The sequence below is a fragment of the Pongo abelii genome, chromosome 16 (genome assembly GCF_028885655.2).
Source record: "Pongo abelii isolate AG06213 chromosome 16, NHGRI_mPonAbe1-v2.0_pri, whole genome shotgun sequence".
NCBI classification, from domain to species: Eukaryota; Metazoa; Chordata; class Mammalia; order Primates; family Hominidae; genus Pongo; species Pongo abelii.
Window position 1 is genome coordinate 78,284,183 of NC_072001.2, and position 17,363 is coordinate 78,301,545.

The window sequence follows — 17,363 nt, forward strand, 5'->3', positions numbered from 1 at the left end:
TGACCTTAGCAAACCATTCTCTGAGCTTAGCCTTCTCAGCTGGAAAATGGGAATCGTAATTCCTGCCTCCAGATTGGTAGGGTAAAATGGGATGGAATGTGTAAAGTACCTGGTAGAGTCCCTGGCACGCAGCCCACACGCAGTTAAGGATGGCTACTGGAACGAGTCCCAGGGTCTCGCCAGGGGTCTCAGGAGAGATCTGATGTGTCTGGCTCAGGCAAAGACAGACCTTGCCCTCTCAGGCCTTGGGCTCTGGGTGGAGCACTCAGGGAGCAATGGGCAGGGGTCTGCAGGGCTACAGGCACTGTTGGCCTGTCTGGCCACAGCGGAATTTTGCTCCCAGGTCTGGGGGCCATGGCTGAAGTGGGGACCATCGTGGACAAAGTGAAAGAAGTCCTCTTCCAGCGCAGTGGCTTCCAGCAGAGTTGACCTGGGATTTCTGTCATGAGTGTCCCTCTGTACTCAGAATGGGTTCAGGCCAAGTCGGTGAAGATGGATGTTGGCAAAATAGGAGGATACCCTCATTTGCTGAATGGGGGGCCTGCTCTGAGCCTGCCCAGGGGCCGGGCCTGCTCCAGGTTAAACTGGACGGAAGACCCAGGTCTCAGCTTCTTTTAACCAGGAGAGGCCGCTGCCTAGAGCCCCTCCCCGCCTTTTCCTGGATGGGTGAGGCAAGCCAGGAGAGCAAGCAGTGTTGTCCTCACGGGAGGAGGACTGAGCGACTGGGAAAACTCGGCTCTACATCTCACCCAGAACGACTTTTAGAAACACCACAGCTGGAGAGTCCTGGCTGAGCCTTGGGAGTTTCAGCTCTTTGGCGGGGTGCCCAGGTGCCATGCGATCAGTGAAGCCTGTGAGATGGCAGGACTCTGAGGTTTCCTGCAGACCATGTCATGAGATTGAAGGTGCGAGGAAATAAAGAAAAATCACCATTTAGGAGACTCCATTCTTTCCCTACAACCCAACTGTGGTCCCAGAGATCAGGGGGTGTTGCCAGGTGTGGCTAGGGAAGGGTCTGGGTTGACAACTCACCAGCACTCTTTAGTCCCCGTATAACATGGTGGTTAAGGATAGAGATCTGAAGCCAGACAGCCCCTAGTTCCAATCCCAGCTCTGCCGCTTACTAGCAGTGGCAGTTTGGTTCAGGACTTAGCCTTCCTGACCTTCACTTTCCTCAGCTATCTTGTTATCCTACCCTCAGGGAGTTGTTGAGAGGATTCAGTGAAATTATGTGTGCAGAATACCCATGCCACCGAGTGCCTGGAACATAGTAAATGTCAAATCAATGGAAGTTAAAACTAGGCATGCATATATGCCAGAGAGCTTTCCTAGCATTTACTGCAATGCCCTGTCTCATTTTGGGAAAAAGGAAATCCTGGATGCTAAGTTGACACGTCCCTTTATGCAAGTGACAGGTAAGCAGCCAGGAGGGTTGACCCTGCCCTGGGTCCCAGGCCTCTTGCCTGCTTCTTGGTTTCCTCTGTTCTCATCCTTTCAGCTTTGCTGGACCTGAGGCAGGGGCCTGGGTGTCTGTGCCTCCCTACCCCCTAGTACACATGAGCAAGGGAAGTAGATCCAGAGACACCATGCACTCTGGCCCAGAAACCCTCTGCTACCCAGCTTTTGACCTAATTGCCATTTGGTGTGGTTGCAGCGGGGAGGGCTTGTCTGCGTATTTGGAGCTGAGGCTGAGGCTGGCTTCCTGCCCTCTGGCTTCCAGGCCAGGTGTGAGGGACATACCATGTGGGCTCTGAGAGCACTGAGAGTAGAGGTGCCTTGAGGGGACCAGGAAGCCCGCTGGCTGGAATCAATGCTCCAGCAGCCTCCACAGCCTTTATCTCAACAGCACTTGACTTCACCAGGTGACCCTTTGGGATAAAATTGCCTTAGGGCACAAAATAAACTATAACTAAAATGGTAGCATCAAGAACCAACTTCTTTGGCTGGTTTAGGGATGGGGCATGGGGAGAACCTGGGTAACTGAAACCCAGAGACGGTCCCAAAAGTCCATTTACAGGGTTTCCTGTAAATGGTGAGGCTTCCCAATTTTATTTTTATTTATTTTTTGAGATGGAGTCTCGCTCTGTCCCCAAGGCCGGAGTGCAGTGGCGTGATCACGGCTCAAGCCATTCTCCCTCGTCAGCCTCCTGAGTAGCTGGGATTACAGGTGCCCGCCACTACGCCCAGCTTATTTTTGTATTATTTGTAGAGATGGGTTTTACCATGTTGGCCAGACTGATGTCGAACTCCTGACCTCAAGTGATCTGCTGGCCATGGCCTCCCAAAGTGCTGGGATTACAGGTGTGAGCCACCGCGCCCAGCCGCTTCCCAATTTTAACAGAAACTGATACCATTTTCTGAGTATTCATCGTGTGCGAGGATCTATGCCAGGGATTTTAGGGAAGGCAGTCACCCAGGGAGCTCAACCACAAAGTGCCTGTGTGAAAAGGCCATGGGAGCAGGGAAGTTTGCAGGCCACTGTCCCAGAGCTCTGAAAACAGCTGTGGCTGCTCAGCAGGACTGCGCCTTGTTGGCTAGAAGGGAACATATATCCCTGTGGACTCGGGCCAGCTGTCCCTGGGGGTTCGCCTCTCCATCTCCCACCCACAGCAGTCCTGCATCCCTGCTGCCCATTTTGAAGGTGGGGAGTCTGGATGAATGGGTCTGGGCTGGGCCTAAAGAGCCCAGCTGTTCCCTGAGCCAGACTGGAGCTAAGAGGAGCAGATGCTGCATTTAGCTGGCCCCATCTGCCAAAGAGGTGCTAAGTGGGGAGTGACAATCACTGCTTTCCCCACGAGGGGTCCAAGCACTTGAAGTTACCTTCGTCTTGGGGAGAAATGTTTCTCAGAGAAGATTCTAGCCTCCCTGATGATTTTTTATAGAATTCTGGAAGTTTCAGAGAATAGAACATTTGGGTCTGAAATGTGCAGTCTTTTGTGGCAGCCATGAGCCCTTCAAGGCTGCTGTGGATGCTGCTGGGTGGGAGGCAGAAGCCTCCAAACCAAGGCCCAGCTTCCATCCTGGGCCGCCTCCAGCCCTTCCTGCACCCTACTGGTCAGGTGCTGCTGTTGCCTCTGCACTGCCTCTGCACTGCCTCAGGTCAGGCCCAGACTCCTGGGCAGTACACACCTGGCCCTTTGTGATCTGGCTCCTGCCTACCCTTCTAGCACTGCCCTTTACCACACGCCAACCCTGAAGGGCTCTCTATTCTCTTGCCAGACTAGACAACCTTGAACTGGCGAGGCCTCTTGCCTGTGTACATGCTGCTGCTTTTACTGGGACAAGACTGACTGCCACACATGCCTGTGGATGTACCTGGGTGCTACCTCCTTTGGAAAGCCTTCCCTGGCCAACTGCAACCTCCTTGCTCAGGTTGCCATGGTGCTTCCCACTATTTTTTTTTATATTTATTTATTTTTTTGAGATGGAATCTCATTCTTTCGCCCAGATTGGAGTGCAGTGGTGCGATCTCAGCTCACTGTAAACTCTGCCTCCCAGGTTCAAGCAATTCTTCTGCCTCAGCCTCCTGAGAAGCTGGGATTACAGGTGTGCACCACCACGCCCAGCTTTTTTTTTTCTTTTTCTTTTTTTTAATTTTTGGACGATGTCTTGCTCTGTCGCCCAGGCTGGAGTGCAGTGGTGTGATCTTGGCTCACTTCTCCCGCCTCAGCCTCCTGAGTAGCTGGGACTACAGGCGCCCGCCACCATGCCCGGCTAATTTTTTTTTGTATTTTTAATAGAGACAGAGTTTCACCGTGTTAGCCAGGATGGTCTCGATCTCCTGACCTCGTGATTCACCCGGCTCGGCCTCCCAAAGTGCTGGGATTACAGGCGTGAGCCATCATACCTGGCCAGATTTTTTTTTTTTTTTTGTATTTTTAATAGAGACAGGGTTTCACCATGTTGGCCAGGCTGGTCTCGAACTCCTGACCTCATGATCTTCCTGCCTCGGCCTCCCAAAGTACTGGAATTACAGGAGTGAGCCACTGTGCCTGGCCACCACTATTTATTACAACAGAATTGTAATTGTCAGTTTACTTTGTGTCCTCTTAACATTGGGTTCTCTTGGAGAGCAGGAGTTGTCCTCTTCCTTACAGAACTCAGCAAGTCACTCCAAGCTTGTACCGACCAAAAAAGTGGTGTGTGTGTTGGGGCTATTGGTTCCTGCTCCTTTCTGTGCGAGAGACAAAATTTAGCAACCACAAAAGCAAAGATTGATAAATTTGACTATAGAAAAATAGGTTCACTGAGCAACAACCCAAAGTCAAGGTCAAAGGACAACATGCTGGGGAAATTATCTGCAGCTCATAAACAAAGGGCTGATTCTCCTAATATATAAAGAGCTCCTATGCATTGATGACAAAAAGACCAAGGGCCGGGCACAATAGCTCACACCTGTAATCCTAGCCCTTTGGGAGGCCGAGGTGGGTAGATTGCCTGAGCTCAAGGAGTTGAGACCAGCCTGGCCAACCTGGTGAAACCCCGTCTCTACTAAAATACAAAAAATTAGCCAGACATGGTGGTGCATGCCTGTAGTCCCAGCTACTTGGGAGGCTCAGGCAGGAGAATTGCTTGAACCCGAGAGGCGGAGGTTGCAGTAAGCTGAGATCATGCCACTGAACTCCAGCCTGGGTGACAGAGCAAGACTCTGTCTCAAAAAAAAAAAAGGAAAAAGAAAAAAAAGACCAAGAACACGCATTAAAAAGTGAGCAGAAGATACAAAGAATTCACATTAAAAACAAAAAACAAAACCAAAAACCCAGTCACACAAAGGGCCCTTAAACAGCTACTCAGCCACATTCATGAGGAGAGTGGTGCAAATCAAGCTAGACCTAAAGCATTTGCCTGTTTGACTGGCGGGGGTGTGGGGAATTGTTGCCCTCATGCATTGCTGGTAGGGGCGTAAATTGATGGCAGCTTCACTGGAGAACAATCTGGGAGTATCTATCAAAACTACGTATGCACCTTACCCTTTGACCCAGCAATTCTACTTCTAGGGATTTGTCCCACAGATACACTCACTTCTATGACATTATGTCTAAACAGATTTATTGCAGGCTTGTATATGGTACTGAAAGACCAGGCCAGGCACGGTGGCTCACGCCTGTAATTCCAGCATTTTGGGAGGCCAAGGCGGGCAGATTGGCTGAGCTCAGGAGTTCGAGACCAGCCTGGCAACATGGCGAAACCCCATCTCTACTAAAAATACAAAAAGTCAGGCGTGATGGTACACGCCTGTAATCCCAGCTACTCAGGAGGCTGAGGCAGGAGAATCGCATCAACCTGGGAGGTGGAGGTTGCAGTGAGCCAAGATTGTACCACTGCACTTCAACCTAGGCGACAGAGCAAGACTCTGTCTCAAAAAAAAAAAAAAAAAAAAAATTACATATGCACCTTACTCTTTGACCTAGCAATTCTGCTTCTAGGGATTTGTCCCACAGATACACTCAGTTGTATGACATTATGTCTGAACAGGAGATTTATTGCAGCCTCATATATGGTACTAAAAGACCGGAAACACCCTCACTATCTAACAGCCAGGAGATTGGGTAAATAAATTAGTGTTCCTTCATACACTGGAACTCTACACAACCATAAAACAAAGTGTTGAGGAAGCTGATTTGGGAAGATTTCTGAGGTACATTGTTAAACAGAAAAAGCAAAGTGCAGAAGAATGTGTGTCACATGCACGCTTGTGTAGAAAAAATGAGGGTGGGGAAAGAAAAGGAGGATATATTCTTACTGCCTTGTGTATGCATCAAATGCCTTTAAAAAGATAAACAGAGAAAAACATTGTCTATTGTTTTTCTCTTGGCAGGGGAACTAACTGAGTGGTTGAGAAACAAAGATAGGAGGCAGGCCAGGACTCCGTCTCAAAAAAAAAAAAAAAAGATAGGAGGTGACTTCATTTTTAATTGTTGGGCCAGATGAATATACTATCTACCACAAAATCAATAAATACATTTTAAAAAGAGTTCCTTCTGGTCAGGCACAGTGGCTCACACCTGTAATCCCAACATTTTGGGAGGCCAAGGCAGAGGGATCAGTTTAAGACCAGAAGTTTGAGACAGGCCTAGGCAACACAGTGAGACTCCATCTCTACCAAAAGAAACACAACTAACTGGACATGGTGGCACACGCCTGTATTCCCAGCTACTTAGGAGGCTGAGGTGGGAAGATTGCTTGAGCCCAGGAATCCAAGGCTGCAGTGAGCTATGGTCATGCCAGTGCACTCCAGCCTGGGTGAGGAGTGAGACTCTGTCTCTAAAAAAATTAATAATAATAAATAAAAATATAAAAAGCGATTTTTCTGCTCTTTTTGTTTGTTTTTTAAGACAAGGCCTCACTCTGTCATCCAGGCTGGAGTGTAGTGGCACAATCACAGCTCACTGCAGCCTTGAGTTTCTGGGGCTCAAGTGATCCTCCCATCTTAGACTCCCGAGTAACTGGGACTACAGGCACCCGCCACCACGGCCCAGCTAATTTTTCTATTTTTGGTAGATATGGAGTTTCACCATGTTGGCCAGGCTAGTCTTGAACTCCTGGCCTCAAGTGATCCGCCTGCCTCAGCCTCCCAAAGTGCTGGGATTATAGGTGTGAGCCTGGCCTCTTTCTGTTCTTTATCTGGAAGTTCTTAAAAATGATGGCAGGGAGTTATTGCAAACAAACAAACACAAAGACTTGGCAGAGGCATCTGGAAATTTTCTTTTTGTTTTGAGACTGGGTTTCACTCTGTTACCTGGGCTGACTGCAGTGCAGTGGCACAATCACAGCTCACTGTAGCCTTGAACTCCAGGGCTCAATCGATCCTCCCACCTTAGCCTCCCCAGTAGCTGAGACTACAGGGACATGCCACCATGCCTGGCTAATTTTTTATTTTTTGCAGAGATGGGGTTTTACCATGTTGCCCAGGTTGGTCATGAACTCCTGGACTCAAGTGATGCTCCTGCCTTGGCCTCCCAAAGTGCTGTGATTACAGGCATGAGCCACAGTGCCTGGCCTGAAGATATTCATCAAGGCCTTTGGAGTAGAAATGGGTCTGCTTTTCTTGTCACAAGCTAACAGAGGAAAATGAATTTTGAGTATCCTTGTGTGCTTTTAATAAACCTTTGAGATCCCTGATCTCAAGGAGCTTATGTTCTTATGGGAGAAAGACTCACAGTGATCAAATAACAGCAAACAATGAAAGTGAGACTGTGTGGCATGGACTCTGCTTCAGAATTGAGCAGTCAGGATGGGTCCCCTGGACGGACCAGAACTTGGGCTGGGGCTTACAGGAGGACCAAGGATACAAAGGGTGAAGACATGCTGCCATGTGCTTGTTGTAGGACACCTAGGGAGAAGCTCAGGCTCCACGTGCTGGGGAGGTTGGGAGCTGTTCAGTAGGGGAGGCACATGGTGAGTGTGGCGTGTGGTCAAGATCAGCGGGGCGGTATGTGCAGAACAGATTGGGTGTGGATTGAGAAGCTGGAGTCTAGGAGGAAGCCAGGATGCTGAGAAGGGGAATCTAGGTTGTGCTGAAGGCCTTGACCACACCCCTGATTCTGGAAAAGGGGTGACAAAAGTGAGTAACAATGTGAAGAAAAATCAACACCATTAAAAACTGTAAAAACCACGGTCTTTTCCAAAGGTGGTGTGTACTAAAAACAAAAGAAAACACAATATCCAACAAACAAACAAAAAACAACCCACTGTCCTTGTGGCCAGTGGAGGGAGGGAGACTAAATGACACTGTATGTGTGTGTCGGTGCAAGATTTATAGCAATCTTCAGCCCCACCCATGAAAAATAATTTTGCTTTGCTTATTATAGTATAGTTTTTTTCTCTCTCCTGACCTCACAGTATTGTTCAATCTGTCTTTGTGGCCAGGCGCAGTGGCTCATGCCTGTAATCCCAGCACTTTGGGAGGCCAAGGTGGGCAAATCAATTAAGGTCAGGAGTTGAAGACCAGGCTGGTCAACATGGTGAAACCCTGTCTCTACTAAAAATACAAAATTAGCCAAGTGTGGTGGTGCATGCCTGTAATCCCAGCTACTCAGGAGGCTGAGGCAGGAGAATTGCTTGAACCTGGGAGGAAGAGGTTGCAGTGAGCTGAGATCGCACCACTGCACTCCGGCCTGGGCGGCAGAATGAGACTCCATCTCAAACAAAACAAAACAAAAACAAAAACAATCTGTCCCGTGGTTCCTGGGCACTTTGTGGTGTGGGATTAGAAAAACAGATTGGCGGTGACTCACTCCTGTAATCCCAGCACTTTGGGAGGCCGAGGCGGGTGGATCACGAGGTCAGGAGTTTGAGACCAGCCTGGCCAACATGGCAAAACCCTGTCTCTACTTAAAAAATACAAAAATTAGCTGGGTGGTGGCGGGCGCCTGTAATCCCAGCTACTCGGGAGGCTGAGGCAGGAGAATCACTTGAACCTGGGAGGCAGAGGTTACAGTGAACCGAGATCATGCCATTGCACTCCAGCCTGGATGACAAGAGCAAGACTCCGTCTCAAACAAAAAAAAAAAAAAAAAAGAAAAATAGATTGAGATACAGAACTGGGAAGATGGGAACAAATGGAGAAGTGAAGGAGTCTTTTTGTTTTTTTTTTTTTGAGCCAGAGTCTCGATCTGTCACCCAGGCTGGAGTGCAGGGGCGCGATCTCGGCTCACTGCAAGCTCCACCTCCTGGGTTCACACCATTCTCCTGTCTCAGCCTCCTGAGTAGCTGGGACTACAGGTGTCCACCACCATGCCCAGCTAATTTTTTGTATTTTTAGTAGAGATGGAGTTTCACCGTGTTAACCAGGATGATGTTGATTTCCTGAACTTGTGATCCGCCCACCTCAGCCTCTCAAAGTGCTGGGATTACAGGCGTGAGCCACCGCAGCCAGCCAAGGTTCTTTTTTTTTTTTGAGATGGAATCTTGCTCTGTCGCCAGGCTGGAATGCAGTGGCGCGATCTCAGCTCACTGCAACAATTGTGATCGAGGTTCTTTTTAAAGCCCTTTGCAATGTGTGATTCTCTGAGTGCAGCTGAGCAGGACTGAACTGTGTGGAGCCCTAGATAAGACTTGGGTTATGGGTACGTGTTACATGTTCTCCATATTGCCAAGTGTTTCTTTGATCTCATTTCACCCTCCTCACGTAACAGCTTCACGATGGAGTCAATTAGCATATGTAGCTGTTTTATAGACAAGAAACTGAGGGCCACACAGCCAGTGCAGTGTGCTAGGGTTTTCTCTTTCTGCCCTACAGCTACCTGCAAACAGGCTCCTGCACAGGACTTCTACCCTTATTTGCATTTACCTCCTTGGGATCAGTTGAAACACCCCTTCCACCACGCATCAACACCCCCAGATGCCTGCCCTTTCAGTCCCAACTGGACAGCTCCTTCATTACCTTTTTCTTCTCATGGCTTCCTTCCTTCATGTATTGTGGTTTCTAGGGCAGGATGAAAATCCTAAGTGTCACGCAACTGCCTCTGAGCAAAGAATCAACCCCAATAACTGACAAGTTGTTTACACTGAGAGCTTCCTGGTGGAACCAAATATTCTACAGTATTTAAGCCAGGTTTGGACCCCCTGAGGCAAGGCAATGGGAATGATCAGGCCAGAAGAACTACCAGTTGTCTCATAGCAAAGGAATGTGGGGAGTGGGTGGGTGTGAGGACAAGAGGCAGATATGTGAGCTTCAGGGCTTTTGGAGGACATGCAGCTAATCCAGGTGGAATCTGGGAGCATGTCATTCCCTTGCTGCAATGGGCTCATCTCATGGTGGCTTTATCTGCTGAGATTACATGGTGACGCTTTGCCTGCTAGCGTAGACAGCAGGTCCTTAGGGACTGGAGGCCCAGCAGACTCCCTTTCAGGCCTCTGGATTCCTGGAAGAGGAAGGAGCGTTCAAAGGTGAATTCAAAGGTGCCTTCCATCTGTGTAGGCAAAACAATGTTACCAGCCATAGCAATGGACTTGGAAGCAGCCAACATGGGTTGAACATGAACACATGGATGCTGAAGATGCTTTCTTTCTCTCTTTAAATTTTCTTTTTTTTCTTTTTTCTTTTTTTTTTTTTTTGAGATGGAGTCTCGCTCTGTCGCCCAGGCTGGAGTGCAGTGGCGCTATCTCGGCTCACTGCTAGCTCCGCCTTCTGGGTTCATGCCATTCTCCTGCCTCAGCCTCCCGAAGTAGCTGGGACTACAGACACGGACCGCCACACCTGGCTAATTTTTTTTGTATTTTTAGTAGAGACGGGGTTTCACCGTGTTAGCCAGGATGGTCTCGATCTCCTGACCTCATGATCCACCCGCCTCGGCCTCCCAAAGTGCTGGGATTACAGGCGTGAGCCACTGCACCCGGCCCTCTCTTTAAAATTAAAAAAATTTTTTTTTTAACTTTAACTAGGTCCTGACCAGACATAAAATTTTTTTAATTAAAAAATTTTTTTGGCCAGGCGCGGTGGCTCACACCTGTAATCCCAGTACTTTGGGAGGCTGAGGCAGGTGAATCACAAGGTCAGGAGTTCAAGACCCACCTGGCCAAGATGGCGAAACCCCGTCTCTACTAAAAATAAAAAATTAGCTGGGCATGTTGGTGAGTGCCTGTAATCCCAGCTGCTCAGGAGGCTGAGGCAGAGAATTGCTTGAACCCGGGAGGCAGAGGTTGCAGTAAGCCGAGATCGTGCCACTGCACTCTAGCCTGGGCGACAGAGTGAGACTCCATCTCAAAAAAAAAGTAAATAAAATTTTTTTAAGAGACAGGGTCTTACTCTCATCCAGGTTGGAGTGCAGTGGTGCAATCATGGCTCACTGCAGCCTCGACTTCCCTGGACTCAGGTGTTCCTCGCACTTCAGCCACCAGAGGAGTAGCCAGGACCACAGGTGAGAGCCACCACACCCAAGCAGTCTTCCTGCCTCAGCCCTCAAATTGCTGGGATTACAGGTGTAAGCCACTGCTCCTGGCCCTGAAGATTTCCTGCTCTCGGAAGAGACCATGGCCTGGCCCTGGCTTGGGAGCTGATATGTCACCTGGAACTTCTGGAAATTGCTCTCCTGGCAGCGGAGAAGTTGAGTTCTGGTGTGCCATGCTTGGGGGAAATTGGCATGATGGAGGGAAGAGAGAGAAGGCCATGGAAGGGAACTCAGGTTTATCTGGCTCCTGGCCTGTGCCAGACCCTGCATTTAAGCCTCCTAAACATCCTTCAAGATGGGCGTTATTATTCCCATTTAAGAAATAAGAGGCCGGCACGGTGGCTCATGCCTGTAATCCCAAGGTGGGCAGATCACGAGGTCAGGAGATCGAGACCATCCTGACGAACATGGTGAAACCCCGTCTCTACTAAAAATACAAAAGATTAGCCAGGCGTGGTGGCAGGCACCTGTAGTCCCAGCTAATCGGGAGGCTGAGGCAGAAGAATGGCGTGAACCTGGGAGGTGGAGCTTGCGGTGAGTGGAGATCCTGCCACTGCACTCCAGCCTGGGCGACAGAGCGACTCCATCTCAAAAAAAAAAAAAAAAAAAAAAAAAAAACAACGGCTGGGCACGGTGACTCACGCTTGTAATCCCAGCACTTTGGGAGGCCGAGGTGGGTGGATCACGAGGTCAGGAGTTCGACACCAGCCTGACCAACATGGTGAAACCCCGTCTCTACTAAAAATACAAAAATTAGCTAGGTGTGGTGGCATGCACCTGTAATCCCAGCTACTCAGGAGGCTGAAGCCGGAGAATCGCTTGAACCCAGGAGGCGGAGGTTGCAGTGAGCTGAGATCGCACCACTGCACTCCAGCCTGGATGACAGAGCGAGACTCTGTCTCAAAAAAAAATAAAAAAAGACATAACCTGTGCTAGGTGTGGTGGTGTGCACGGGCAATCCTGGCTACTCAGAGGCTGAGGCAGGAAAATCGCTTTAGCCCAGGAGTTTGAGTCTATAGTGTGCCATGACTGTGCCTGTGAATAGCCACTGACTCCAGCCTAGGCAACGTAGGGAGACCCTATCTCTAAAAAATGATAATAATAAGAGGAACCTGAGGCCCAGAAAGAAGGATATAATTGAAATTGACCCAGTAGTTCCATAGACAGCTTTTCCTGATAAACAGAAATTGACACATCTTGTCTTAAAGTTGGAAACTCACCAGATTCAGACAATGAGATACCAGGTCTCTCAAAAAGTATCAAAGAATCTCATACACAGTTTTTCCTGATAAACAGAAATGGACACATCTGGTCTTAAAGCTTGAAACTCACCAGATTCAGACAGTGAGATGCCAGGCCTCTCAAAAAGTATGAAAGAACTGAAACTCACAGAGCATAGCGTCCAGACAATGAGACCCAGGCCCCTCATTATCATGATTGCTTCCTTACCCCTCAGGAGTTCCTGTTTTCCCTTACATTGTTACGGTTCTTCCCTACTGTACAAACCCCTAATTTTAGCCAGGGAGATGGATTTGAGACTGAGCTCCCATTCCTTGGCCGCAGCACTCGATTAAAGCCTTCTTCCTTGGCAATCCTCTGTGTCTCAGTCATTGGCTTTTTGTGTGACCAACAGCAGGACCTAGACCAAACCCCTGGTGTATCAGTAACCTAACCACAAACCAAACATGGCCTCTTAGAGGGTAAAGTAGAAATAGTGGTGCTGCTAACACAGGCTGGACCTGAGCTAGGAATAGAAAGAAACACAGATAGGCTGACTGTATTTTGTCTAAACTGGGCACTTCTGAGAGTGAAAAGGGGCAATTAACATGCCAGGACAGTAGGCATCAACTGGACTGTTGTGGGCAAACCAGCATGTATGGTCACTACTCACAGAGCACCAGAGGGAAGCCATGCTCTGTGAAGCAATGGCCACCATTTACAGTTTAATTCTCACAGCAACCCTAAGGTGGGTATTGTTGTCCCCTGGCCATTTCTCCTGAGAGCAAGAATTTGACAAATGAGGACGCTGAGGTTCAAATAAGTTACTTAACTTTCTTTTTTTTTGAGACAGAGGCTTGCTCTGTTGCCCAGGCTGGGGGTGCAGTCTTGGCTTACTGCAGCCTCCACCTCACGGGTTCAAGTGATTCTCCTGCCTCAGCCTCCTGAGTAGCTGGAACTACAGGTGTGCACCACCACGCCCAGCTAATTTTTTGTAGTTTTAATAGAGACGGGATTTCACCATGTTGGCCAGGCTGGTCTCGAACTCCTGACCTCAGGTGATCCACCTGCCTTGGCCTCCCAAAGTGCTGGGATTGCAGGCGTGAGCCACTGTGCCCCACCGGTTACTTAACTTCCTCAAGGTCCCACAGCTAGTAAGTGAGGAAGCTCTGGCAGGCTCCAAGCCCTTGCTCTTTCTGTGAGTCATATTGCCTCCAAGGCCCAGGGCCATTGGAGGAAGACCAGAGGAGGAGGCCAGCTGGAGGGAACGAAGCTTGGGTCTTGGAGGGTGACAGGCCAGTCACCAGGCAATCCCTGAAGTCTCTGTATGGCCTCTCCCAGGGCTGGCTTGCAAAAGAAGGTGAGTGTGTAGTGGGGGTTTAGGGCGGGGTAGTGGCCCCCCAGGCTTCCACAAGGATCATCCTGGGCTTCCAGGAAGGCGTGACCAAGGCAGAGGCTTGCCTGGGAATTTTCTAGGAAAGAAGTCATGCCCTGAGTTGCCCCATTTTTATGATTGGAGAACACTGATACATCGAATGGCAGGTATCCTGGAGCCAGGACTGTCCCCTCTGGTCTATAGATTCTGCCATGGCCCTGGCTCAGTCTCTCTGGAACTCAGAGAATCGTGGTGGTCTGGGATGCAGGAATACTCCAGATTAGCAGCAGAAGGTGTGCAAGCATATGCACGCATGCAGAATTTGTAAGCCTCAGGGGTTAGTTCTTGCTCCATTCACAAGCCAGCCTGACCCTTCAGAGTGGACCAGTGGCCATAGCATAGAAAATGGAGGGCACAGGCCAAAGCTCAGATGGCCTTTGGAATCACCTTGACTTATGACATCACAGGCAGATGGGTAGGAAATAGGCCACCGGTCATCCAGTCAGGTGGATCATAGCACCTGCTCGTACCCGGGCCTGGGCCAGTGCTGGCTCTCAGGGGGACAAGTCTGCCTGCGGTACTTCACACAAGCACAATGGCCTGAGACCTCTGCAAGCCAAAGTTGCATAAGCAAGGGCTGATCATATGTCTTCATTCATTTATTAATTTTTTTAATTAGTAAAGTTATTTGAAGTAGTTTTAGGTTCACAGCAAAACTGAGTGGAAAGTACAGGGAGTTTCCATATCCCACTGTCCCCACACATCCACAACCTCCTTTCATTCATTCATTTTTTTTCTTTTTTTTTTGAGATGGGGTCTCACTCTGTCACCCAGGCTGGAGTGCAGTGGTGCGATCTTGGCTCACTGCAACCTCCGCCTCCTAGGCTCAAGTGATTCTCCCACCCCAGCCTCCCCCGTAGCTGGGACCACAGGTGCGTCCCACCATGCCCAGCTAATTTTTTTGTATTTTTGGTAGAGACAGGGTTTTGCCATGTTGCCCAGTCTGGTCTCGAACTCGTGAGTTCAGACGGTCCAACTTGGCCTTCCAAAGTGCTGGGATTACAGGCATAAGCCATCATGCTTGGCCTGTGAGAAAACATTTCAAGTGGTCAGTTTTCAAGGCATGATAAATCTAAGTACTGGCAGCCAGCCTGAAAATGTAACAAACCGCAGGGCTCATGCATCTAGAAGGTCACAATAAACGAACAGAATGTAGAGGAGGGGTCAGCTCATAAAAGGGAAAAAAGTTTCATTGTTGGGAAATCTAAACTTAAGTGGGGAAGGGGATGGCGTATAATCTTATAAGGGGGATAAGAAAACGTAGGCAATATCTGGGAAGATCGTAACCCCATAGTACTCAACCAATGAGGAACTGGAGGAGGAACTTCTGTGCTAAGGGATAAATTACCTGCTGTGACTGTCCCAGGCGTGCCTGCCTGCAAGACACCTGATCTTGCAAGACCACTATTAGAAGTCTCACTTTCACTGTTCTTCATGCCTCTAAGTCCATTCTTTGGGTTTGGACAGGTGAGCATGTTTCTCACAACTTGGGGGCCTGTCTGGGATCTCTGTGCCTGCATGGAGTGGGACTCTGGCCAAGAGGGGAGACACGTCCTACTCAATTTAGGTGGCCTGCTCTGTCGGGCATCCCGGCTCCCCACAGAAGCCATAGACAAACCCAAGACTTATTCAGGAGACAGTTGAGATGACACAGGGAGAAAAGCAGGCATCGTGGCAACCAGGCAAACTTGTGCGTGAGCCAAGGTGGAAAATTGGACTGTAAGTACTGCCTTGGTGGTTGGGCATTTTTGGCGGTTGAGTGTGTGTGTGACTGAGACATATCTTAGATACAAAGTGAGTGTGGAGTCCTAATCTGTGGTTCTGTTCTCCTGAGAGGGAAATGGCTGGACACGGATGAAGCGATTCTTGGGGTGTGCAAGAAACCTCCAGTAAGGGGGGGTTGAGTACACAGGGAAACTCAGACACAGAGACTGACTGAAAATGGGAAACAGGAATTCTAGGCCTAGGGGACAAATGAAAGAGGGAGCCAAAGAGACTCCTCTGACATTCCCCCAGATAGTCCTTTGGGGAGAATGTGGCAGGTTTGGAGGGACAACCCTCGAACCAGGGACAAGGAAAAGCAAAAGATAATAAAGCATTGCTGTTTTATCTGGCCCAAAGACCCCATTTGTAAGCCTTCAGTCTTTTGGCCCAAGTTTGGCTCAGATGAGGATTGGGTGTGCCAAGTTTTAATTCTCTATGTGAATGATAAAACCCCATCCTCACAAGAAGAGATGTTATGCTCTCTTCTGGATCAAGGAATTAGCCCCCACGTTCCCCTTCAAAGAAGAAGAAAAAGAGCCTAGTAAAAAGCCCTCACCCAGGGAAAAGCCCTGGGACCCCCTGTCATGCGTGCCCCCTCCATATGTCTCACAAAATAGGGGACAGGAAGATCAAGGGGCAGCAGGAGGGTTAGAGGAAGAAAGACCTGGAGACCATGGGGAAGCTGAACCAACTGCTTCTTTAAATCCTTATCCAAATTAAAAAAAAGAATTAGAACAGTGTAAGAGGGATATTGAAAACTTCCTTATCCCTTCCACACAGCAGGCATCTAGCATGTTCCCTTTTAGGGAAGTTCTCATGGGACAGGGAGAGATTGGCTTTGTAAATGCTCCTCTTACAAGTACTAATGTTAGGAATTTCAAGAAGGAAATGAAACCACTCCTAGAAGATCCCCTCGGTTTAGCAGACCAACTGGACAAAGTCATAGGACTCAGCTTTTACACCTGGGCTGAAATTATGTCTATCTTAAATATCCTGTTCATAGGAGAAGAAAAGGGAATGATTAGGAGAGTGGCCATGACTATCTGGGAGAGGCAACACCCTCCCAGGCAAGAAGTCTTGACAGTCGAACAAAAAACTTCCAAATGTCAATCTCAAATGGGATAGTAATGATCCCAGGGACCAGGCCCAAATGTAGGATCTCAGAGAACTGATAGTTAAAGGGGTCAAGGAGCCCACTCCTAGGACACAAAATGTCTCAAAGGCATTCAAGATTCAACAAGAAAAAGAGAAAACTCCCTCTGCATTCCTGCAGAGGCCAGAGATCAGATGGAAAAAAAAAACCAAAAACTCCAGATTAAGTTCAGAGAACCCAGTAAGGCAAAGCCTTTTAAAAGTTAACTCTGTAACTAAGAGCTGGCCTTGTGGGCCAGGAAGTGCACCTGCAGGTGGAGGGGTGGCAGGAGTCACAGAGCAGGAGCAGACAGCTGAAATAAAGGTGGACAGTGTGAGAGAGCTAGTGTGAGTAAACCCCTGATAAAAGAACTAATGTCTATAGTACACAAAGGGAGTCACTGGGGACCCCAGGCTCTGTGTAATGCGATACTTAGTGAGGCAGCCTTGTTGGCTGGGGTGGATGCCAGGATTCTTGGTCTTGCAGCTGGGGAGATTGGGGTTGCACAGGTGGAGCGGGTTTGGAGCAGGAATTTGGTGGCCAGGGGGAGGGAGCAGCTCTGCGTTGAAGGGGGGGTCCTGAGCGGGTTGCCAAGTTGCAATAAAAATGTCAGAGTTTTCATAAATGGGCTAGTGAGGAGGGGGCTAGTGAGGAGGGGATGTCTCATCCTCCTAGGGCCCAGTGATTTAGTTGTGACCAGATGTGCTATCTGTTTAGAGCAGAGTTTCTATCAGCCTTTACCCAATTGTGTCATTTATCTGGGAGGGAGAGTGTCTGTGTCTGTTCCAGGCATCTTGCAACTTCAGGCACCCACCCCCACACCCCAGTCCGCTTTTAGCTTCTGTATCTTAGTGTGCCTAAAGGGAAAGGAATGTGCTTATTAAGGCCCACTGTTTTTACTGGGGCCCATTGTATGAGTGTG

At 48.9% G+C, this 17,363-nt stretch overlaps 1 protein-coding gene across 8 annotated transcripts in view; it reads left to right on the forward strand.

The window, feature by feature from the left end:
• PPCDC (phosphopantothenoylcysteine decarboxylase) overlaps nt 1–17,363 on the forward strand; it is a 104,954-nt gene that overhangs the window by 26,648 nt on the left and 60,943 nt on the right. For 4 of the 8 annotated variants that reach the window (XM_063716221.1, XM_009250032.3, XM_002825680.4 and 1 more), the window contains one exon: nt 344–5,398. The exons of the other annotated variants lie outside the window; for them this stretch is intronic. In XM_063716221.1, the coding sequence (XP_063572291.1) occupies nt 344–429 (86 nt within the window). In that variant the 3' untranslated portion in view covers nt 430–5,398. Of the gene's footprint in view, nt 1–343; nt 5,399–17,363 lie in introns of those variants that run through there. 8 annotated transcript variants of the gene reach the window in all.